The sequence below is a fragment of the Cyphellophora europaea genome, assembly GCF_000365145.1.
Source record: "Cyphellophora europaea CBS 101466 unplaced genomic scaffold supercont1.12, whole genome shotgun sequence".
Classification (NCBI taxonomy): domain Eukaryota; kingdom Fungi; phylum Ascomycota; class Eurotiomycetes; order Chaetothyriales; family Cyphellophoraceae; genus Cyphellophora; species Cyphellophora europaea.
In genome coordinates this window covers 327,353-349,592 of record NW_008481800.1, presented here as the reverse complement: position 1 = coordinate 349,592, position 22,240 = coordinate 327,353, and the positions used below count along the sequence as shown (strand labels likewise).

At 52.6% G+C, this 22,240-nt stretch overlaps 12 protein-coding genes across 12 annotated transcripts; 7 read left to right on the top strand and 5 right to left on the bottom strand.

Moving 5' to 3' along the window:
• Window positions 1-39: 39 nt before the first annotated feature.
• On the bottom strand, window positions 40-2,066 carry HMPREF1541_10282 (uncharacterized protein; the record flags this gene model as incomplete). The annotated part of the gene is made up of 2 exons (XM_008714953.1): window positions 40-1,235; window positions 1,289-2,066. 2 exons carry the CDS (start codon window positions 2,064-2,066, stop codon window positions 40-42), a joined length of 1,974 nt encoding a protein of 657 aa, XP_008713175.1.
• Window positions 2,067-2,696: 630 nt separating this feature from the next.
• Window positions 2,697-4,187, top strand: HMPREF1541_10281 (ornithine-oxo-acid transaminase; the record flags this gene model as incomplete). The annotated part of the gene is made up of 4 exons (XM_008714952.1): window positions 2,697-3,047; window positions 3,097-3,295; window positions 3,349-3,739; window positions 3,788-4,187. 4 exons carry the CDS (start codon window positions 2,697-2,699, stop codon window positions 4,185-4,187), a joined length of 1,341 nt encoding a protein of 446 aa, XP_008713174.1.
• Window positions 4,188-4,858: 671 nt separating this feature from the next.
• HMPREF1541_10280 (uncharacterized protein) lies at window positions 4,859-5,776 on the top strand (the record flags this gene model as incomplete). The annotated part of the gene is made up of 4 exons (XM_008714951.1): window positions 4,859-4,982; window positions 5,039-5,296; window positions 5,353-5,485; window positions 5,533-5,776. 4 exons carry the CDS (start codon window positions 4,859-4,861, stop codon window positions 5,774-5,776), a joined length of 759 nt encoding a protein of 252 aa, XP_008713173.1.
• A 402-nt stretch (window positions 5,777-6,178) lies between these two features.
• Window positions 6,179-7,479, bottom strand: HMPREF1541_10279 (uncharacterized protein; the record flags this gene model as incomplete). The annotated part of the gene is made up of 3 exons (XM_008714950.1): window positions 6,179-6,705; window positions 6,760-7,207; window positions 7,273-7,479. 3 exons carry the CDS (start codon window positions 7,477-7,479, stop codon window positions 6,179-6,181), a joined length of 1,182 nt encoding a protein of 393 aa, XP_008713172.1.
• Window positions 7,480-8,376: 897 nt separating this feature from the next.
• Window positions 8,377-9,980, top strand: HMPREF1541_10278 (uncharacterized protein; the record flags this gene model as incomplete). Its single annotated transcript, XM_008714949.1, has 2 exons — window positions 8,377-8,708; window positions 8,759-9,980. 2 exons carry the CDS (start codon window positions 8,377-8,379, stop codon window positions 9,978-9,980), a joined length of 1,554 nt encoding a protein of 517 aa, XP_008713171.1.
• Window positions 9,981-10,992: 1,012 nt separating this feature from the next.
• HMPREF1541_10277 (uncharacterized protein) lies at window positions 10,993-11,505 on the top strand (the record flags this gene model as incomplete). The annotated part of the gene is made up of 1 exon (XM_008714948.1): window positions 10,993-11,505. The coding sequence occupies one exon, from the start codon at window positions 10,993-10,995 to the stop codon at window positions 11,503-11,505; it is 513 nt and encodes a 170-aa protein (XP_008713170.1).
• A 545-nt stretch (window positions 11,506-12,050) lies between these two features.
• On the bottom strand, window positions 12,051-14,393 carry HMPREF1541_10276 (ribosomal RNA small subunit methyltransferase B; the record flags this gene model as incomplete). The annotated part of the gene is made up of 1 exon (XM_008714947.1): window positions 12,051-14,393. The coding sequence occupies one exon, from the start codon at window positions 14,391-14,393 to the stop codon at window positions 12,051-12,053; it is 2,343 nt and encodes a 780-aa protein (XP_008713169.1).
• Window positions 14,394-14,600: 207 nt separating this feature from the next.
• On the bottom strand, window positions 14,601-15,989 carry HMPREF1541_10275 (uncharacterized protein; the record flags this gene model as incomplete). The annotated part of the gene is made up of 1 exon (XM_008714946.1): window positions 14,601-15,989. One exon carries the CDS (start codon window positions 15,987-15,989, stop codon window positions 14,601-14,603), a length of 1,389 nt encoding a protein of 462 aa, XP_008713168.1.
• Window positions 15,990-16,889: 900 nt separating this feature from the next.
• On the top strand, window positions 16,890-19,073 carry HMPREF1541_10274 (uncharacterized protein; the record flags this gene model as incomplete). The annotated part of the gene is made up of 1 exon (XM_008714945.1): window positions 16,890-19,073. The coding sequence occupies one exon, from the start codon at window positions 16,890-16,892 to the stop codon at window positions 19,071-19,073; it is 2,184 nt and encodes a 727-aa protein (XP_008713167.1).
• Window positions 19,074-19,345: 272 nt separating this feature from the next.
• Window positions 19,346-19,930, bottom strand: HMPREF1541_10273 (uncharacterized protein; the record flags this gene model as incomplete). The annotated part of the gene is made up of 1 exon (XM_008714944.1): window positions 19,346-19,930. One exon carries the CDS (start codon window positions 19,928-19,930, stop codon window positions 19,346-19,348), a length of 585 nt encoding a protein of 194 aa, XP_008713166.1.
• Window positions 19,931-21,129: 1,199 nt separating this feature from the next.
• On the top strand, window positions 21,130-21,558 carry HMPREF1541_10272 (uncharacterized protein; the record flags this gene model as incomplete). The annotated part of the gene is made up of 1 exon (XM_008714943.1): window positions 21,130-21,558. The coding sequence occupies one exon, from the start codon at window positions 21,130-21,132 to the stop codon at window positions 21,556-21,558; it is 429 nt and encodes a 142-aa protein (XP_008713165.1).
• A 136-nt stretch (window positions 21,559-21,694) lies between these two features.
• HMPREF1541_10271 (uncharacterized protein) lies at window positions 21,695-22,078 on the top strand (the record flags this gene model as incomplete). The annotated part of the gene is made up of 1 exon (XM_008714942.1): window positions 21,695-22,078. One exon carries the CDS (start codon window positions 21,695-21,697, stop codon window positions 22,076-22,078), a length of 384 nt encoding a protein of 127 aa, XP_008713164.1.
• Window positions 22,079-22,240: the final 162 nt, after the last annotated feature.

The following is a 22,240-nucleotide window of genomic DNA, read 5'->3' as shown; positions in this document are numbered from 1 at the left end:
TTGAGTACAGAGTTCTTCATACATTTGATCACACGTCGCTCAAAACAAGCAAAAGTCTTTCCTGCGCTCCAAATCCCTGATCTTGGTATCGATCTCGGTGTTCAGCCGATCTCTGTCCGGTCGCTTCTCATCTAGTAATGTCCAGAGCTCTTCAAGGCTGTTCCGAATAGCCTCTCTTAGACGTCCCGGGTAGAACTGCTTCAGAAGGTTGTTGTGCTCGCGTACCCAGGCTCGATGGCTCTCGGTAACGGCCTCGCGAGACGACAAATAGAATGGAAAGGGAAGTGAGCTGTCGGGTCCACAGCCAACAGGCATAGACTTGATGCAACGTACGATGTTATCGACAGTGTGCTGTACGCGTGGAGATGAGGTAGCATCCCGGTATACTGATCGTTGCATTATTAGATGTGCCGACCAGTAAAAGCATTGCGATAGCGCATCGAGATGGCTCTGCTGTTGAGTTCGTCCTGTAGAGGACAATGTTACACGACTACGTGCGTAGACGCGCATGTCGGTTTCAAGTGTTGATGCCAATCGAAGGATGTCGTGTTGGCGTTCATAATAGTCCGGGGTGTCGGCTTCCACGGTCTCTTCAAGGTCGACTTGGTCGGCAGCAAGATTCGCTAGGCGCGCTAAAAACCCCAGCACTGGCTGGGGACATCCTGTCATCTCGCGAAAGGACGGCGCTGTGCGATCGTAATGGGCATCGGGCATGAAGAGCCAAAAGTCCGAGGGAAGATGTGGGCGTCTGTGCCTGAGGATAGAAGTAATGACGTCGATCATGGCAAAACGCTGCACCAGGAGTCTTGCCATCGGTTCGCTGACAGGGTGATTGACATAGTCCAGTGTATGTAAGAAATTCATCGCGCAGGACAAGTGCACGTCAACACCCGAGCCGCCAGTAAAGATGACATTGGCGACCTGAAGTAGTATTGCTGCCAGTGTAGCTTGTTGTGGTTGGATCGCCATGTTGCCAGTGGCTGGCGTACCAGGACTGGTGGGCGGTAATAGCCAAGCATCAGAAACCAGAGATTCTCGCAACGACTGCAGGGCGCGAGAGTGCCTTTCCATTGTGATCTCTGGCCTCGCGCGACCATGGCAGTACATATACTCCGTCGCCAGGCTTATGATGGTATCCAAGAGCACTGGTGATGACAGGGCAATATATGACAATCTTCGGTATGGATTGGAAGCGGAGTCGTACGCTGGAATCACGCCGGATAAGTATTTGAACCCTAAACGCAGACGTGATTAGTTTTGGCAAAGACAACGCAGCAGCATCACTTACAGAATGCAAAAGCCAGCCTCTCACTGGGACTGGCAAATATGTCTGGATCAATCCCTTCCCATAGATCTTCGTCGTCGAGGGTCCATTCGAGGGTTTCAGTTCTCCCTTCATCATCTTCAGCGTTGTCATCAGGATTCAGATTGTCAGCCTCCAGTTCCCACACTCCGTAGCCATTTATATTGATAGCGCTGTGGACTAGAGCATTGAACTGCGGTGCAGCGGCGACGTTAGATTCCGTCGCATTCTCCTCGATGTCTGGTGTGTTGATAGCCGATGTTAGACTCCGATTGATTCTGTGGGAGTAAAGCTCATCCAGTGCCAGTGGAGTAGTGATAAAAATGGTTTCTTGGTTGTGATCCACTATTGTTCGAGGGCCTTGCCCCGAGATGGTAACAGTTGATGCGCTCTGTGGACTGTAGAGGGGCTCTTGGGCCGCGACTCGCTGCTGCTCAGAGGCGAGTGGTAGCTGTCCGACTTCTCGTGGCTCTCTCGCTGCTCGAGGCTGTGGGCCCTTGCGTCGTTGAGTATTAATCTCAGAACTCCCATCATGTTGCCGACGTCTGCGCGATGTCCGGTTTCTGCTAGTGCCATTATCCTGGACATCGACGCCAAGGTTACCTTTGTCGGTCGTGGCGATAGTGGACCATCGCAACGGCTGATCGTATTCACACCTGACCCGACGTTGTCGACAGAAATGGCAGCTATGTCTAGCCTCGTCACACTTTCGTCGTCTTCTACGGCATGTTGAACAGCCGTGTCGTGATCGCAATTCCGGCATGTTGGCTGCCGGTATTCCGGGTGAGCTAATTTGAGCCCCCAGGTACGGCTCTCAGGCTTATAGGCGTTACCGACTTCTAGTTCGAGACGTGTTTTGTCATGCCCTGCTGAATGTAATGTTCAGAATCATTGGTACTATTGTGCTTGTGAGGAGAGTGGAAAGCGGGCTTCACCGAAGGTCTCCAGGAACTGAGTTGGGAATCGCTTTTCCTTTCTAGACATTCTAGGACCACTCTCGCTCAGGCTTGGAGTATCGTGGGGTTAGCCCCACCAAAACCCACGATAAGGGCATTCAACGAAGTTAATTGGTGAGGATTGGCCAATACAGATAAGAATCAGCCTAGAGTTCTAGCTTCTGCACGTGCTTTTAGGCCGGTGGTGAATCGGGCTGATTGTCCATTTGTAGCGGCCAATCTTCCGGTATGGCTGTTCGAAGAATAGCTGGAGTGCTCATGAAATGCCTTACAACACTGTGATACTTCGATAAGAGTGAGGCTTTCCAGAATTGCGGATATTGTCATCCTGATGCTATAGGAAGCGATCGCAGAGGCTTCAGTCTACCACTTGTCTTATTGCTTCTGTGGTTTATCTCAATACTTCTAGAATCGTTTCAAAAGCGGATAACATCAAAATGGGTTCGATATCAGAGGTCACTGAAATCACCTCTTCGATGAGCGAGTCGATGTTCTCCAAGGCCCCCAAGACGATGACCACGGCTGAGTACATCACATGCGAAGACACGTATGGAGCGGTGTCTCTCAAACAGCTGCCGCTGGTGTTGACGAGTGCCCGTGGAGCACATCTCTGGGACCTGGACGGGAAGAAGTACATCGATTGCTTGAGTTCATTTTCGGTTACCAATCAAGGGCATTGCCACCCTAAGATTGTTCAGGCCATGATTGAGCAATGCCAAAAGCTCACAATCACTTCAAGAGCCTTTCATAATGAACACTATCCTCTTTTGTGTCGCAAGCTATGCACTGTGAGTATGCCTCACCTTGGCAGGGCACCACACTAACGCTTTACAAAAGCTACTGGGCTATGATATGGCATTCGCAATGAACTCGGGATCTGAAGCAACGGATACAGCCATCAAGATTGCTCGAAAATGGGGTTACTGTGTCAAAGGAATTCCCTCAAACCAAGCCAAAATTCTCACCATCTCTGGGAACTACCACGGAAAGTTGACGGGACCCTTGTCTGCCTCGGATAACTCCAAGATCAGAGAAGGTAACGCCATTCCCTCCTACATTTACATGAAACAGAATTCATAACTGAATCAGGTTTTGGTCCCTATCTCCCAGGTGTCGGACCCGACATCGAGGGTCACTTGGTACGATTCAACAATCTTGAAGATATTGAACATGTGTTGAAGCACTATGGGCATGAAATTGCCGGTTTGATGATAGAGTGTATACAGGGATATGCGGGATGTCTGGTTCCTGAAGACGGCTACATCAAAGCAGTTTTCGACCTCTGCAAAGCATACAATGTCTTGTTCATTGCTGATGAGATTCAGTCCGGTTTTGGCCGGACTGGATACTTGATGGCATACGAGAAAGAAAATATCAAACCTGACATGGTCACTATTGGCAAAGCACTAACAGGGGGCGTGTATGCTATGGGTATGGTTCTAGGTTCCCGCGAGGTCATGGAACAACTTCAGCCTGGACAGTAAGCTCTGCCATCCTCCTTCCTAAGCAGAAACTGATATTATTGCAGGCACAGTTCTACATTCTCAGCAAACCCTGTCGCCAGTGCTGTTGCTCTGGCAGCTGTTGATGTCGTCCTTGATGAACGATTGCCCGAGCGGGCTCTTAAGCTTGGTCAGGCCCTGAACAAGAGGCTTTTAGCCATCAAGTGTCCCTACACTACAACTAGGATCACTGGTCGCGGTCTGTTTTTCTCTTTCTCTATCGATGAGTCTCATCCATCGGGAAGAATGACAGCGGCCCGACTGGCAATGGTCATGCGCGAGCGAGGTGTGCTACTGTATGCGAACGAAAACCGAATCAGAATAGCTCCACCGTTGATTATCGAAGAGGAGGATCTCTGGTTTGCTGTCGATGTATTGGACCAGTCTTTACAAGACCTTATACATCTAGAAGATAATCTTGCATAATGCTAAGATATGTATATGCATTCAACTTCAAGCCGAAGTGGCAGGAAGTGGCCGGAGTCATTCCAGCCAAAGCCCTTCAGATTTTTGCAAGACGCCGGACGAAAGCCGTCAGGACCAACCCTCCACTGATCAAAGAATTGTGCAGTGTCACCTTCCAGAAGCCGTAGAACCTCTGCTCCGAGTGCCCCGACAAGGGTAGATGCGGGGTAATCTTGGAAGCAGATGGGCGAAGCTGCCCCATTTGGTATGTCGATTCGCTGCCATTGCCGAAGCCTCCAAGGCAACTCTACCAAACTGCGTATCAGTGCCGGCAAGCCGGCGCCTTATCGCTCTGGCTCCGCAGTCAAGTCGATGTAGACTAGGGGGTCCCATGCTGAGGTGGGTATCAACCGCCAGATCTACCTCTTCAGTCTAATCCTAAGGGTCCTCGATCAAGAAGATTGATTGACTTCGAATGTGACCCCGAGTAGTTGTCATTCATACTGATCAAAGGTTGCTGGAGTTGAACTCAGAAGTATAGCGAGAGCACTCGTATCATCGTTGCAATGTCCACTGTCACTGAAACAGCTATCATGTCCTTCGTAGGAGAAGGAGAGAATGTCGACAAGCGTTCTCTACCATCCAAGCCACCAGGCTACGACCCCGACGACCCAACCACAAATTTGAATATCATGCCAACATTCTCAGACAAGTACGCTGAGAGGCGCTGGGCACAGGAGCAAACAGTAGCCATCTTCCGAGTCTTTTCGAGGCACGGCTTTGCCGACGGTTTCAATGGGCATGTCAGTCTACGAGGTACGAGCGTGAATGCTGTGTTGTCTCACTAACAACAGCTAAACATCAAACCATAGACCCAGTTGAACCAGCGACCTTCTGGATCAATCCTTATGCGAAGCACTTTGGCAAGATGTGTATATCGGACCTCGTTCGGGTTGACGAGAATGGCACGTTCATTGAAGGTTCCAAGTCGGCCATTAACATCGCTGGATTTGTCATTCACGCCAACATTCACCGTGCGCGGCCAGATATCAACGTTATATGCCACGCGCACTCACCATATGGGCGGGCCTGGTCGTGTTTCGGAAAGCCTATCGAGATGCTTACGCAAGGTATGCCATAGGAGGATGAACTGCTTGATAAGAACTACACTGACCATTTCCTTCAGATGCATGCTATTTTTACGATGACCTCTCGGTCTACACTGGTCTCGGAAGTGTGATTCTGGCATCCAACGAAGGGAAGGCTCTTGCTGCGGCACTAGGGCCCAAACACAAGCACCTTATCATGCAAAACCACGGGTAACGCCCACCCTCCTGGTATTCACACAGATCAGCTGATATCCCAGATTGATTACTTGTGGATCGAACCCGGCAGAGGCTGGAGCTTACTTTATCTGTCTCGAGCGTGCCTGCCAGACTCAGCTACTGGCAGAATCTGCTGCTGCCAACGGCTGCCAAAAGAAGCTTGTGAGCGACGAGGAAGCGGCATTCACGAAATCCTGGCTCGGCACCCCCGAAGTCATGTATAAATGGTTCCAGCCTGAGTACGAGATGATCTTGGAGGAAACTGGTGGTAGTTTTCTAAGATGATAAGATGAAACAACCCGCAAACACTTTCTCTTGACACATTACATGGTATACATCCTGGCACCATTCGCCCTCTTATTTTCCGTGTAGACCACGCAGAAAGTGACGGCACAACATGGAAGTCTTTCGAGCTTGAGCTGGGAGACTGGTATATGTGAGCCAGCTTGTATCGCGCGCTAGATTCACGACATCCTTCGAACTAGGTCAATCTCACACTCAGTCTCATCAACGAGGGGAGAAAACTTACATGCCTAATCTTACCATCCACGAAACAGAGTCCTAGATAGACAGAAGGGGCAAATTTACCAGACAGAATCTGTACGTGAGTGAATAGAGATTTTCATGGCGTAAGACTTCTTGGTTTGCCTGAAGCACTCCTGGGCCAGATCAGAAGTGGCAAGGCTGCTATAGAGATGGCGGCTCAGCTTGAGGTGTGACCCGAACCAAATGACGGCGTCCCCCCTGACCCACGGGATAATCCAGCGTGACCGAGTGCTGCACCATGCGATTATCATACACAACAACTGTTCCATTTTCCCACCTGGCACGGGTTTGAAAGTCCAGGCCTCGATGAATATGATCAAAAAGGAAGTTCAGAAGCAAATCACTCTCCGCTTTCTTCATACCCACGATCTTGGTGGTGTATTCCTGGTTCACCCACAGCGCCTTTCGACCCGTCACGGGGTGCTTGCGAACCACGGGATGGATCGTATCAATACCAGGTCGTCGAACAAGGTTGGTTTTGTTGGAGAGCAGATTCTGGCGGGTCCCTGAGTGCACGGCCTCCAAAGTCTCTAGGAACTTCTGCATGGTAGGCGACAAGCGATCGTAAGCAGTCATGGTGTTGGCATACAGAGTGTCACCTCCGCAGCTCGGTCCGCTGAGTGACGAAAGAAAGGTCACTCCCGGCGGATTCTTCTCGTATGACATGTCTGTCTTACAGTGAGTCCTTAAACCTCTGAATGATTCACAGTTGTGTTACGTACCTGTGTGCCATGACACTGTGTTGAGCGAGCCCTCGGCTTGATTATCGAAATATGAGCCCTTGTCACTATCACGGAAAACAACAGTCAATTCAGGAGCGTCCTTTGGGTGGACTCCCCATTGGTGTACATGTAGTCGACCGAAGTAAGATCCAAACTCGCGCAACCAGTCAATGCCTTGATCGACAAAATCCTGCTCGCGGAAAATGACAATACCGCGCTCGGCAACGAGGAGTGCCAGTTCGTCTTTTTGCTGATTGCTTAAACCACTTAACTGGATGCCCCTAATTTCGGTACCAATATTAGGTGTCATGTCCTTTTTGTCAGGAATGGCATCCAGAAGCGCTTTTTTGTCGGGATCAGCTCGAGATGCCGCATCCACATGTTCATACGGAGTAAGTGCGTCCTCCGATGTCAGCGTGTTGTATGGCAAGAAGTCCTTGTATCTGTACTGTGGTCTATAAGTAACGTCGCACTTACAATGAACTGAGAACGTTGAGTTCTCGGGTGTCTTACCTCGTTTTCTGGCTTGGAGTAATCAACAAACGTCTTGACAGGAACCTCCGTCGGTCCCTTAGGATTGATTTGCACAGGGACTAGATTGCCCGGAAACTCGAAGTCCTTTGGAGGGACAAAATCATGGTTCTCGACCACGCAAGTGTGATACCTTGCGCCAGACAAAGTTGTCTTCACGCTGTCGGTGGTGGTCTCAGTAAGGGCCATGATTGTTCTGTCGTGTGCAGATTATGAAGCGCCAATGTCTGATTATGGGAAGTCTTTTCTGCTCTTGATTTACCGCTTCGGATCACAGTGGTTGTTAACTTGTTATATGCTCTTCGCATCTAAGAGGGAAGGCGTCAGATGCATCGATATTGTCAACGATTCAGGCACTAAATGTTTCAGGTATGCAAGCCGCAGATACGACCGATAGCAGGCGAACTCATCAGCCGCGGGTATCGTCTACCGCAGATGCGGAGATGGTGGGCCAGAGTATCTTCTACGAGCGTTACGCAGACCCCGATTAGGTCCAGCGTTTCGACGGCGCTAACGATAACATTAGCGTAAACTATGGGGCCGCTTCGGGGCTGTCCCTGAACTTCCAGGGCATCCTACTCTCAAAGTACAATTTTGCTCGTCGTTAAGTCGGGGTTGAATCACCCCGCAGCTCGGAGAAGGTATGATAACGCTTGAGACAGGCCGAGACGTTCAGGAGCGATTCTAGGTCACATTAAACGTTGTTCCTGCTTCACTGAAGCGCTGCGTCAGCTCCTCAACAAGGACCAGTCCCGGCCTCTTCGGGACCCACCCGCTAGACTGTCTTCACGAACCGAAGCAAAAGAGACGAGAGATACGGTATATAGGACCAGCCAAAGCACTGATAACGTTCTGGCCTTGCTGCCCCTTTCTTGGTTTGCTGCGGCCGGTTTGATAACAACCACGGAATTAAGACACCCAAGAGGTACAAATACCCTCAAATTCTAGAGCGCTCTCTCTAGAGTGCTCCTGGAATTCCCAAGGCAGGCTGATTTTGAAAAGCAGCCTAGATCTCTTTGCATCTTTGGATTGATTGTTCGCCACAACATTCATCAAGAACTTGATTGTTCAGCTAGATCCTCCAAGATGGAGAAGCCTATGGAGAAAAGCGATGCCCTCCCATCCTCAAGGTCATTGTCTGCTTCAGTCCACGACGGTGATGTTCAGGACTTGGGCGAACAGAAGGGCGGAAAGGCCGATATTGCGCTCGATTTTCTCGAGAAAAAGGGTGATATCTCTGTCACATACACAGAGGAGCAGCAGAAGCGAGTTCTACGCAAGATTGACATGCGTCTGATGCCGCTGATGTTTACGAGCTATATGATCCAATACATGGACAAGAGTGTGCTTCCCCAAGCTGCGATCTACGGTCTACTCGAGAACATCAACCTCAATGGACAAGACTATTCATGGAGCATGTAGGACACCTACGACTGCCAGACCGTCTCTCTGCTAACTCTGTGCACAGATCAATATTCTACTTCGGTTACCTGGCTTTTCAACCGGTAGCAGCTGTTTGCTTGACATATCTTCCTCCTGGTAAATTCGTCGTTGTCACGTCGATTCTATGGGCGATCCTACTGTTTTGTACCGCTGGTGTACACAACTTCGCTGGCATGGCCGTCTGCCGGTTTCTTCTGGGAGCCGCCGAGGGTGGAGTTTCGCCTGCTTATGTTCTCATTACCGGATCATGGTATAAGCAAGACGAAATTCCGCTCCGGATGACGATTTGGTTCTGTGGAAATGGACTGGCTATCATCCTCCAGTCCGTTATCTCCTACGGCATTGGCCATATTGAGACTGGCATTCCAGTCTGGAAGTGGTTCTTCATCGTCTTCGGTCTTCTGGGGCTGGCATGGTCAATCGTCTTATGGATTTGGATGCCTGACACAATTGTCGACTGCAAATTTTTGAACGAAGAAGAGAAAGCTATCGCCCTTGAACGGATCAGAGCCAATCGCACCGGTATTGCCAGCAAGCAATTCAAGAAGGATCAATTCATTGAAGCACTGACTGACGAGAAAGTCTGGTGGTCATTCATCTACACAATTATTTGGATGATTCCAATGACTGCAGTTGCTTCATTTGGATCTCTCGTTATTCGAGGCTTTGGATATGGTACGTTCGAAAGCTCGTTGCTTAATGCACCACTTGGTCTCACCGAGAACATCGGCTTGTTGGTTGCCGGGCTCACCGTTCTATACTTTCCCAACACGCGATGCCTCATGCAGATAGTCTGCAATGTACCCGCGGTCATCGGCGCAGTACTCATCAATCAGCTTCCTGCCTCGAACAGAGTCGGTCGCCTCTGCGGCCTATACCTCACAAACTTCAGTAACGGCACCCTTCCCATGCTTTGGGCTTTGACCAACTCCAACATCGCCGGGCACACCAAACGCACAACTGCAAACTGTATCCAGTTCCTTGGGTATTCTGCAGGGTTCATCGTGGGACCACAGTTTTTTCTCGGTCGAGAAGCACCTGAGTATCAAACTGGCTTCCGAGCTATGATGATTTGCTTCTGCTTTGCCCTTGTTATGCCAGGCTTTTACTTCGCCTACATCACTTGGGTTAACCGGCAAAACGCTCAAAAGTTGGCGGCAAGCGGGGAAGCCGCTATCTATGTCCGCAACGAAGAGTTTTTGGATATGACCGACAAGCAACAGGCCAGATTTGTCTATGTCAAGTGATTCGGGGCTATTATGAATTGTCGAGGAGTTTATTGGAAGGTTTTGAGTTGCACAGTCGCTTGCCTAAGCTGTTGTCTCAGTGCTACAGGGTTCATGTCATATGAGTATAGCTAGCAACAAGATCTACTACGTTCCGATCTGCTCGTAGGGACGAGAACTATAGATAGCTCATATCTTGCAAGGTTCTCTGCGTGAGTGCTATGACGGAGACCGGTGAACTGCATCTTGTCTCCAGTAGGCCAGTTCGCTGACTATAAGTCTTCACGGGCTGCTGAAACGTGCCTGCTCGTCTTATTGTAAGTATCGATCAGCATGACAACAAGTGAGTCAGTGAGCTACCAGGTCTTGGGGGACTGAAATCAATAATATGACCCAGCTGAACTGAAATCAGCAATATCGAGCTTCTTTGTGGGCTGACGAAAGACATCTGAACTAGTTTCGGCCATGCGCTCCTAGAACTGCCGACAAGGCTCCTACACCTCGAGACGCTATTCTTTCAGAGAAACACAACTGCTCAAAGGTATATCGATCAAGAAGGGGAATAAGTCGTAGCACATTGGCATTTCATGTTACAGCAGGTAACAAATGTCTGCCTGCCCCTCCCTTACGAGGCCCGACTGGGCATCTAGACCGTCAAGACATCAGAAGCACCAAGACGCATAGTAATCACTGGCGCACCATCTCGTGTCATTTGCGATTACCTGTGTTTTGATCTGGCCGCGACAGTACCAATCACGGCGCCGGGCTCGGAGCACGATAGGTCAAGTTGTCTTTAGCGAGGGCTCGGCTTACTGATGTAGTGCCCTCGGTCGTATTCCAAGACACTGAGGGCATACAAATCTGACACGCCCTTTAATGAGAGCATGCTCCTCTTTCGTATAAATCTCTGCTCGGAACAGCATGAGGTGGTGCTAGGTACTTGCTTCAGAAGCGACAGAGTGAAAAGCCCGAGGGCCGCATCCTACCAGATCCGAGACTCAGAAGACGATAAGATCGAGGAGGAGTGAACACCATGGCAAATGTTACTCCCAAGGAGATGGCCAAACGGGGCATCGTTTCCGGGACTTACGGTCATCGTCTTGAGGTTCTCAACAACATGTTGGAGCTCTCCAAAAAGAAACCCACGTTTATGGAGCGCGGCCAGTACCTAAACATCGCGTATGCGTACATCGAGGAAATCTTGGTAGGGCTGATTGCTCATCACGAACTTCCCATGGATGCAAATCCTGACCGGGAGTCGGACGATACTCACCGGTACCACGAGGCGGTGCTCAAAGCGATAAAAAACTCCAGTCAGACCGAACTACGATTCCTCAGAGGCCCTGTCGCTCCAATGCTGGCTGACGCTAAGAGGTTCCGCAACGAGTATAAGGATTACAAGAAAACAAACTCCGAGGACGGAGAAGCTCTGAGACCGACTCTGGAGGCGATGGCGGATTCTTTTGAGACTGGTTTTCCAATGATATACAAAGCACTCAAGGAAGCCGTTCGGAAGTCAGGGCTCATGGGCAACCGGTTGAATTGATGAATTGGGGTTTGCTTTGAGCCGTGTATGTAATTTGTCAGGTTTGCTGGACTAGTAGGAAGCCTCACGGAAATGGAACAACTGGAATCATACTGTGGCCCCATCGGCGAGACACTGCTGCCATGCTCCAGGCAATCCACCTAATTGCTGATGTGCCTGATTTCCATAGCCTGTGGTCGAATACGGATGGGGGGCTACCAGGATGCCAAGACATTCACTGCCTTGATGTTTAGACAATGACGAAACAGCGTGTTCCTGAGCAAGCCTCCCCGTAGAGGAGCTCCAAGTCGATATCGGAGCCCTAGCACACTCAGTGGGTGCTAATATCCAATGTCCAACGGACAAGGACGGCCAAAGTAGTCTGATAGGTGGTCTCGTGGGGATGCTTCGTATAACATGGCGTAAGGGAGAGGTCAACAGCAGCTCAAGTTTTAGTGGTGCCACGGTATCATAGAGAGAAGACCTGATCCACCTAGAAAGTGATTTTGATGGCCATGTGCTCATTGAGTACACGATCCCCACTATATTCACTAGAGATCCGTTTCTCACGCCCCGGACGCAGGCGCCGGGCCCTTCTTTCCCCTTTTCGTCGTCTCCGTCTTGTCCTTGTTTTTGCTCTTCAGCTTCGTCTCCTTGGGCTTTTCGCTCACCACCTGGCCTGCCCGCGCCTTCTTCTCCAACGTCGTGGAACCGCTGACCTTGGACAGATCCACCTCCGCGGCGCTTGCTTCACCGTTAGCCTTTTCTGGCAGTGACTTCTTCTCCGCCTTGTCCACTGTCGTTGCTACGCCATTCGTGCCGCCGTTTGTACGGGATTTCTCTTCAGTTCCGCTGCCTGACTTCGACTTCGTCTTCGCCTTGCCGCTGGCCTTGAAGCCCACGGTCCGGGGATCAAGGCCCTTACGCCTCAAGCGTTTTCGCTCCTCACGCTGCATGACCTGCTCGTCTGCCTCGTCGTCGAAGCCGCCGAACTCATCGTCGTCGTCCTTGGTGTCTGTCGCGGATTCCTCTGCGCTGCTGGTGCCCTTTGCCCTCTTGCTAACACCGTTGATCGCCACAGATGCTTCGCCATTCACGTCCGCAGCTCCCGCCACACCTGCGCCCTTCGGTGACGGGCCCACTTTACGGAGCTTGCAGACAAAGAAGCCATCGACATTTTCCTTATGCGGGTACCACCGCCTGGCCCAATTCATGTGCTCATCGAACTTTTTGCCCTCGAAGGCCTTGAAAGCCTCGGTGCCAAAGCCCTCGGGCAATCCCGTCTCGACGATCTTGACGTTGGGACGTTTGCGCAGTACGTACTGCACGACGCTCTCGTTTTCGTCCACCGTGACGGAGCAGGTGGAGTAGACGACGTAGCCGCCGGTTTTGCTGGCGTGATCGACCGAGTCAATGGCAGCGAGCAGCAGTTGCTTCTGCATGTGCGGCAGCATCAGAAAGTCGCGCTCGTTCTTGCTCGTCTTGACGCTGGGGTCCTTGCCAATGACGCCCGTGCCGGAGCAGGGCGCATCCAGCAGGATGCGATCGAAGCCGCCGAGGATCTTGGGGAACGCCTTCTGCGCGTCGTAGTTGCACACGATGACGTTCTTGCAGCCCAAGCGGTGAATGTTGCCAATGAGACCCTTGGCGCGCTTGCGATTCGCATCGTTGGCGAAGACAGCACCTGTATTGCGCATGAGTGCCGAGATGTAGGTGGTCTTACCGCCGGGCGCGGCGGCCATGTCGAGTACCCGCTCGTTGGGCTGTGGGGCCAGCGCCATGACGGGCAGGAAGGAGGAGGCGGCTTGGAGGATGTAGTGGCCTGCTAGGTATTCGGGAGTGGCACCTAGAGGGACGGGTGCCTCGAAGATTTGAAGGCCGACCTTGGACCACTTGCCGACAGGTTGGAGGACAACTCCCCGATTGATGAGAGATTGTGCGAGGGTGCGTCGATTTGTGCGGAGCATATTTGTACGCAGGACGATGGGTCGTGGTGTCTCGTTGGCTTCGAAGAATGCGAAGGCTTCAGACGGGGAGAAGAGAGAGAAAAGCTTGTTGGCAAGGAATTCGTTGTAGCCGTAGTAGGTACAGATGTCGGAGATGAGCAGGTCGGTGTATTCAGAGCGAGATTTAGTAGGGTTGCTAGTCGAGAAGTTGCTGAGGATCCGAATTGCTTCTGTGATCCGGTTGCGAATGAGGGCTAGATCGGGTGCTAGATTTGTGGTGGCACCGGCAGTGTCAAGCAAGTCTGAGTCTGCCGCGATGTTTGTTTGTAGCGCATTGTCTTGTAGCTCAGCCTGGGCGTCCGCCTCGAGATCTGCTTGCTCTTGGTCCAGCTTCCGGGAGAGGCCTTCAATGTTGGCCGCTGTGAGTTGTGCTTCGGCGTCGGAGGCATCTTCGTCATCGGAGAACATGGCTCCACGCTTTTGCTGGCCCGCATCCGGGTCGTCTGAGTCGAACACCGAGTCTGATCCTGTACCCGAGCCTGAGGAGACATCCTCGAGAGCCATCTCGTCCACTTCTTCATCCTCCTCTTGCGAAAAGTTTGCATCACTAAGATCGCCATCCACCAGCTCAGGCGCATCTTCGTCGTCCTCATCTTCGAAACCCTCTATGAGCATCGGGGGAGGCACCGTAATCTGCGCATCATTGTTCACGAACTGCTTTTTCGCTTTCTTGGGCTTTTTCGCAACGCTCTCATCGATATCTTGCCTGATCTTACGGTCAAGTTTGACCAGCTTCTTGGGCTCTGCAACCTCGGTGGGCTCGTCTGTGGTCTTCTTGCGCTTCCTCGTGGGGCCGTCTTGAGCGGCGGCGTCTACATTTTTCCGCTTGGACTTCGATGCTAGGCCAAGCTGTTCAAGGGTCGCAGGAGGACCCTGCTTCTTCATACGCCTTCCAGGACCCATGATCAGCGAAGAAACGATTGAGGAGGGTATCTTGCAGTGTCTGGACCTGTGATGCAAGTTTACAAAATTTTGGAGAGGGCAACTTGGACGGCAGAGAAAATTCGACGGAGATGGAAAAATGTTTCTCCGGCCTCAGGCAGTAAAACACAGGCAGTGAAGGAATGGTATTGCCGTCTGATTATGAGGTTCTGTCTATCTTACTCTCGTCTAGTATAGAGGCCTGCTACCAGGCGTGTTCTTGAATGCGTCTTCCATAATTGCCAACCCTTCCCTTACTTGCTCCTCCGTGATGATGATAGGCGGAGCAATTCTGAACACACCACCAAAGCTTGCGTGACTGCTAAGATTGGCCCATAGGCCACGATCATACATGGCGTTGGCAATGTCTTTGGCTAGCACGAGGTCCAATGCCTTGGTTTCGCGGTCGCCCACGATCTCTACACCGCACATGAGTCCTCGGCCACGAATGTCGCCAATGCAGCCGTATCTCTCCTGCAGCGCCAGCAGACCATCTTTCAGGACCTTACCAAGTCTCCTAGAGTTCTCGATCAAGTTGTCCCTGAGTACAATCTCCAGAACTTTGTCGCCCACAGCAGCGGGTAAGGGATCGTTGACATGCGTTGTGTAGAAGCAGAAGTCTCGTTCAGTACAGACGCGCTCGATTTCATCGCTGGTAATGACTGCGCTGAGCGGCAGCCCGTTACCAAGAGTTTTGCTGAGAGTCAGTATGTCAGGGACCACATCTTCATGGTTGATCGCCATGAGGTCGCCACAGCGACCAACGCCAGTTTGAGCCTCGTCCACGATGAGCAACATACCACGCTTTTCGCAGTGCTTCTTCAGAGCCTTGAGATAGCCGGGCGGGAGGACGTGCATGCCGGCAGACGATTGAATGCATTCAACGATGCACGCGGCGAGCGAGCCGCAGGACGCCCGGTCGATGAGAGACCAACCATAGTCGAGCTCTTTCTCCCAATCATACGAACCATCAGCATTTCTGAAGATAGATCGATATGCGTTTGGCGGTGGCAGCATATGCATTCCAGGCATGACAGGACCTTGACCACTACGACCGAAATGGTACTGTGCACCTAGCGCCTGGGCTGTCATGCCGTGCCAGGAAGCGCCAAGTCCGACGATCTCAAATTTGCCTGTGTAGACTTTGGCCATCTTGATGGCGGCTTCGTTGCTCTCCCCGCCTGTGCTTAGAAAGAAAGCCTTGTCCAAACCTGAAGGTAAAGCTGACGTTAAGCGATTGGCAAGGCTAATGACTGGTGGCGACAGCATGCCAGAGAACAGATGATCCAAATGAGCGGCATGCTTGTGCACAGTCTCGACGACTTCTGGATGACCATGGCCGACCAAGCAGCTCATCTGGCCGGAGGTCCAATCAAGGACTCGGTGTCCGTCGGCGGTGTAGACATAAAGACCGTCAGTGCGGGTGATGATGTCCTTTTCAAACTTTGTGCCGTAATTTGCTAGGCATTTGTTCGCCAGCGCCTGCAGTTTGGCGTGGCTGACACCCTGATAAGGAATCGCGTTGGCTACTGAGGCGTTTCCGGATGCGTCGGGGTTTGCATCCAGCATAGGGGCCATTTTGGAAATTGCTCGTATAAGTCAGCCTCCTTCGTGAAGTGCGGTGGAGATGACTTGGGTTTGTCCACTACTCTTGAGGTGTTGCGAAGCCATCGCGAAAGATATAGGAAAAGCGTCCGCTCCGCCCGACGGAATCGCAGTATGATGAATGGATAAAGGCAAGAATATGGAACTTCCACAAACGGTCGTTCAGCTGTGAAGATTGAGATGTAAGTGGTTGGGGATAGTCGACCCTAGGCCTACGTAGGTGCTGATTCGTGTGGATGGAGACGCAGAAAACGCCACCCCCCCAGGGGCCCGAACACGCATCGCACGTTGAGGCCCCGGTATCGGCTTGTGTCATTTCATCGGACCACAATGTCGGATGCTGCATATGCCCGGTCAAACATGCCAGAGGCGCGTCATCTCAGGCTCACGCTTCACACGGGTCCCGGCCGTCTGACAGCTCCGAAACCACTCGTTACCTTACCCGTCGGCACCTGCATCAGCCACGGCAGTACTTGTAAGTCGCCGGTCCCATCATTACGGAAGCGCGACCGTTGGATGCCCTAGAAGAAGAGCCATCGCTCGGTTGAGGAAGTTAATTACCACGTGCTCGCAGCCTTCATATGGGTGACATCTGCCAGCGTTGCGTTGCGTAGTCTACTTATCGCCTGTAACATACCTGTGTGTTCTTTTGAGGCACGCGCTCCGCCAAGACCACGTCAACGTCCGCTCCTGACTGATCTACATCGAATTGGACCTGGTTTGGAGTCAGGCACAGAGACAGCTGTCCAATACCACAAGGGAGAGGCTTATCGCCCAGCGTTATAGTCCAGAGAGTGTCAAGAAGACCTTGGGAAAAGAGCAGAAGTGGCAGATGCAGAGCTGACCGTCTGAAAGGAGTATAGCGTGGTGAAGATGGAGGCGGAACCTGAGAGGAAAATGATCCACAGCCAAAACGAGGGGCCTCATTCGCTCTCTCTGCCCGACTCACCTCTTCCCACACCCGGAGAAACGCCAATTCGCGATTCAAGTGTTTCGACAGCGCCATCACCACGTCCAACAGCTGGCAAGAGGTCTTCGGAGGCGCTCGACATAGAACCACACGGCGCGGTAACTCCACTCTCCAACAACCCTGATAAACATCATGCTCCTGTGGCCAATATGAAGACAGCACGTCCCTATCGCTCCCACAAGTACCCGGCCTGTACGCGCTGTCACAAGCGACGTTCAAGATGTACCATCGAGGTACCGGGCCAGGCATGTCTGCTCTGTCGCATGCACGGTGTCGCCTGTTCTTCTGCCACCGGCAAAAAGGACGAACGCGTCACCCCCAAGATCGGCTTCATCCATCGCTCAATGTTGCCCGAGACCGACAACATGGCAATCGATGAGTCTTCCTACATCGTTGGACCGATTGTCGCTCGCGACAACCAGGTCATTGACCAGTATCTACCACAGGCTGCCAACAGCAACACCGGCCATGTCCCGATTCAGCCGAATCTCGGTCGTAAGGACTCTCACCAGAAACCAATCTATCGTGCTCCTGTACCACCTAGAAGGCAATCGCCCAACGACTGCGCATGCTCCCGAAACCTGCCGAATGAGCTGCTGGAACAAGTCGACCCATTCCTCGACAAGGTGGTTGCCAATTTCTTCGAAAATGTCCACCCTGCGTTTCCCTTCACCGAAGAGCACTGTGTCGTCTCACGCCTCAAGACGCGGCATCAAATACCCCAGAACTTCTTAATCAACCTAATATCCAATGCCTTGTTCTACTGGGATCTGTCCCCAGCTTTGGCCAATTACGCCAGACCCGACCAAGACTTTGCCTGGCAGGTAGCCTGCTCAGTCAACAGCAGCGAAGCCTCAAAGAACAACCTGGCCAACATCCTGGCAACAACCATGAATGTTGCCGGACGACCATCGACAAACCTCATCAATAATTCAACCGCCGTGGCTCGAATAGTGGCCCTGGCCCACGCCATCGGCCTGAATCACGACTGTAGCGAATGGAAAATGTTGGAGCAAGAACGTCGCGTCCGCTGGAAAGCCTGGTGGGGCATCGTGGTGCACGACCGCTGGTTCAACTTCGCTCAGGGCACACCGCCCTACATCTCCAAGAACCACTACGACGTCCCCCTACCCACGCTCGAGCTCCTCACCGCCGGCCGCAGCAACTCGGTCAAGCACGTCCGCGCCGCCGAAGTCTTCATCCACCTCTGCAAACTGACCGAGATCGTCGGCGACGTCCTCCCCCTCATCTACCACATCCGCTCCGGCAACGACACCATCGCCGCTGAGCAAACCTCGCGCTCCGAAATCGAACTCAACCGCTGGATCGAAAGCCGCCCCTCCTGGCTCAACCTGCAAGACTTCCAGAACCGCCCCGCCGTCCCCGGCCTCGTCAACCTGCAACTCTCCTTCCTCGCCGTGCGCATGCTCCTGCGCCGCATCGCCTGGCACGAGATCTCCCAGCGGGAATCCGAGCCCGCCTCCTCGTGGCTCGCGGGCTGCCAGGCCGCCGCCGAGGACATCGTGCGCCTCGTCTGCTCGCTGGGCAAGCAGGACCTGCGTGGCTTCTGGTTGCCCTACAACGCGCACCACTTCACATCCGCGGTCACGCTGCTGCTGCGCTGCGCCCTGCAGACGAATTTTCCCGAGGTGCGCAGACACTGCATGACGAGCGCGCGCACCCTCGTCGACACCCTGCGTCGCCACTACGACGAGACGAGCTGGGATCTCGCGGAGACGGCTTTGGCGTCCAGCGAGAATATGCTGCGGCGTATCGAGGACTCGATACCACGGGAGCCAGCCCTCATGAATAACAACGGCGGCATGGGCCAGCAGCAGCAACAGCAGCACCCCGGCCCTTTCTACGGCGGGTATGATCAGAGCGGCGGCGCACACGCGGCGGCGGGCGTGCAGGACGACGCGTACATGAGCTACCAGGGCCAGCAGGGCAGCATTGAGGAGCTGTTTCCCGAGATCTTCTCGGATTTCCAGGACACGGCGCTGTTTTCGGGCCAGGAGTTTGACGAGCATTATAATTATCCCGCGCCACCGTCGGCGACGGGGATGGGGAGTGGTGGTCTGGGTTAGCCAGGGAGTCTAATGTGCGAGCTGACGTGGTAATGTGAGGCTTGACTGGTTGCCCCTACTCGCACCCTGCGATGTGTTGTCTCGTGATCAACTCCTGGAAATGCACCTGATGCATCATCACGCTCGTGCGACATTGCAGCGGCTGTTCGTTGCATCGGTCTATCTTAACGGCATTCTACTGGACATACACCTTCCATGGGTATACTCTACCTCTTCCAAAATGCCAGGAACCATACGATGCAGTTGTCTGAACTGTCTAGCCTGTTTGCACCTCAAAACGGCATCATCAGCTCTCCTCGAAAAAGGTCAACGACAAAATCACCTCCAGCGACCAACAGCTCATCAAACTCATGAAATTGCGCCAGCCTGCTCTTCCGGGCGATGACGAAGCGGAGCACAAGGTCGCGCAGCTCGGACCCGCCGCTCAGCATACCGGTGTCGAATACGGTGTTGTCGTATGTGAAACTCACCAACTCGACAACAGCCCCAATGGTGTCGGTCGTGATCTCGAAGTGCATCAGGTCGCGGTGCAGCATATGCGTGCAAATATCTTTCAATGGGTCCGCCATGTACATCTGGGCAAAGCAGTAGAGCTTCGCGTGGCAGGCCAGGTCGTTGGAGTGAGCGATCGGCGGCGAAAGGGTGTCCAGCTTTGCAGCGAAGATCTGGTGTGGTATGCTGTTGACGTTGTATATCATGGTTGCGAATGTGTTGATCGGTGCACAGTCTGTCGGCTTGCCGCTGAGAGCCGTGGAGCCGTCAGGAACGGCTTGCCCGCCATGCCGCCCCAACTTGTCACATGTGGCATTCTCACAGGCTGGACAGGTCGCTTGCTTGACGCCTTTGGTGACATGCATGATTCCCCGGCACTCGGTGCAATACCTCCACGATGATTCTCGGCCGCTATTGTCTTTCTCGACGCAAGTCTCGGAGCAAAATGGCCACAGCTCGCTTTCACGATCGGCGTTGAGGGTGCCACACCGGAGACAGAATGCTTTTGGGTGAAAGGCACACATTTGGCGATCCTGCGAGAGATTTCGGGGAGAGGGTCGGTAGATGCCGGTGTACAGCCACTGGGTGAAGAGCACGAACGTCTGGGGGTCAACCTCGGGGAGGTGAGCTGAGTGTTGGATGGACTCAGTCATCTGGCCATTGCTCATCAGTCTGTTGAGCGGCTCAGAAGCATGCGCAACAAGCCCAGCGTGGACTTGAAAAGTCTTTGATGGAATCTCCTCATCGTCGCCGCACACGAAAGTAAAGAGACTGCCTGAGAGGAACCTGAATATAGTCAGTCGCCCAAGAACAGGTATCAGGTGATATCAACAAACCGCTCCCAGTCCGTCGCCGATGTCACTGTGGCGGTTTTTCCTGACTTAGATGCATTCTCCAACCTCTTCTGACGTCTCAGTGCAAACGAAGGCATAACTAGAATTGGTTCGAAAAAGAGCGGTGTCCGTGAGATGGCAACGTGAGCAGTCTCGTCGAGGAGTTCTTGACTCGGAAGTTGCCGCCGAGGATCGCCCGAATCCGCCGACTTTCCGGCCTTGGCGCTTTTGGGGAGGGATGATGAGGGAATGGCCGACAGGAGCCAACTGTTGAAAATTAAACAGACGACACCTCGTGAATTTAACACTGTCTAGCACCTCGGTGCCGGGTGGGGGATGATCGCTCAGACGGTGTGTTCGTGGTCAAGCTGTCCAGAAGCTCTTTCAGTCTGATGATGTATCTGCGAGGGGCTTCGAACAACGCGGAAACATGCCTGAATACAACAAGGAGATCCCGGTTTGGCTTTTATATCTAGGGTGGCTGTTTCAAAGCAGTCCTTACTCCTCGGAGGCGGCTGAAAGCATGGTTGCCTTGGAAATGCCAAGCATAGGTGACTGCCAGCAAACGGCGGCAATGGTCAGCGAATTTTATTTCATCGGCCTCCTTTATCTTCATCATAGACCAAATTTTCGAGACTACACACCCACTGCCACACCCTACTGGTCTTTCGGACAAATCGCTATCGCTACTAGCCGCGTTTTCGCTCTGTTCCGGCAGAGTTCTCGTTACCATGGTGGACTTCAACACCCTCCTCAAGACAGCTTCCTTGACGTTCCTCCTCGGTCCTGGTGCAGAGCCTATGCACACCCATCCTGCGATCTTCGAAGGTCTCTCCGCACCACTCTCGGCCATGGTGTCGAATGGCATGCGAGAGTCACACGAGCGGACTGCGACATTGAGCGATATCGACCCTCAAACCTTTGTCTTGTTCTCTGAATACGCGTACACTGGCATGTACCGTGCGCCACCAAAGCAAGGAGAGTCCGCTGTCGGAATTCGCACACCGCGACTAGTCTACAAACATTGCGGCTCATGTGGCCTCAGAAGGAATGTCTATGACTGCAACGCCAAGGAATGCGTTTACGACGGCATACTGATCACCGATGACGATACCCTGTACTTGTGTCTGTTGTGGCGGTCTGTTGCCGAAATCTCCTGATGGCAGCTCTCGAAAACCCTGCATCTGCCGAAAAAGTCTCAACGCTCGCGCCATTGAGCGCTCCTTTGCTTTTAAGACTTATGGTGCCCATGGCTTATTGTCCGATCACCTTCATTCTCTCAGGACGTCTGACCAGATGTCCGACAAAGTCGCCTGCCACGCGCATCTCTATGTCTTCGCCGATCGGTTCATAATCAAGCCTCTCAAGGACCTTTGTCTACACAAGCTTCATCGTGATCTGAATTGCCTGAAACTCAATAAAGAGACTGTTTCTGAGGTTGTTGTGATGCTGGTCTATGCGTACATGAACACGTCCGGCAACGCCGCTACAGAGGTTTGCGAATCTGGAACAGGGGTTGGGAAAGAACTGCGCGAGCTTGTGTTAGCATACGCCGTAGAGAAGGTGGACGACCTCGTCAGATACGCTGCCTTTAAAGACATGATGATCGATGGGGGCGAACTGGCTGCTGATATTACCTGCGCTACGGCCGAGCGGTGGATCAGTGTCGTTGAGGACTGAGCGATTTCAATTCACATGGTGATCGAGTTCTGTCACTCGAGGCGTGGAAGCTGCGAGGCATCACAGCATGGGACAATCGGCATTTAATCAAAGGGGTCTAAAGCCTTGGCGGCAAGGCAGCGCAACGCCTTCCTTGGCACTTCAAGTGCCTTCCTACCTCCG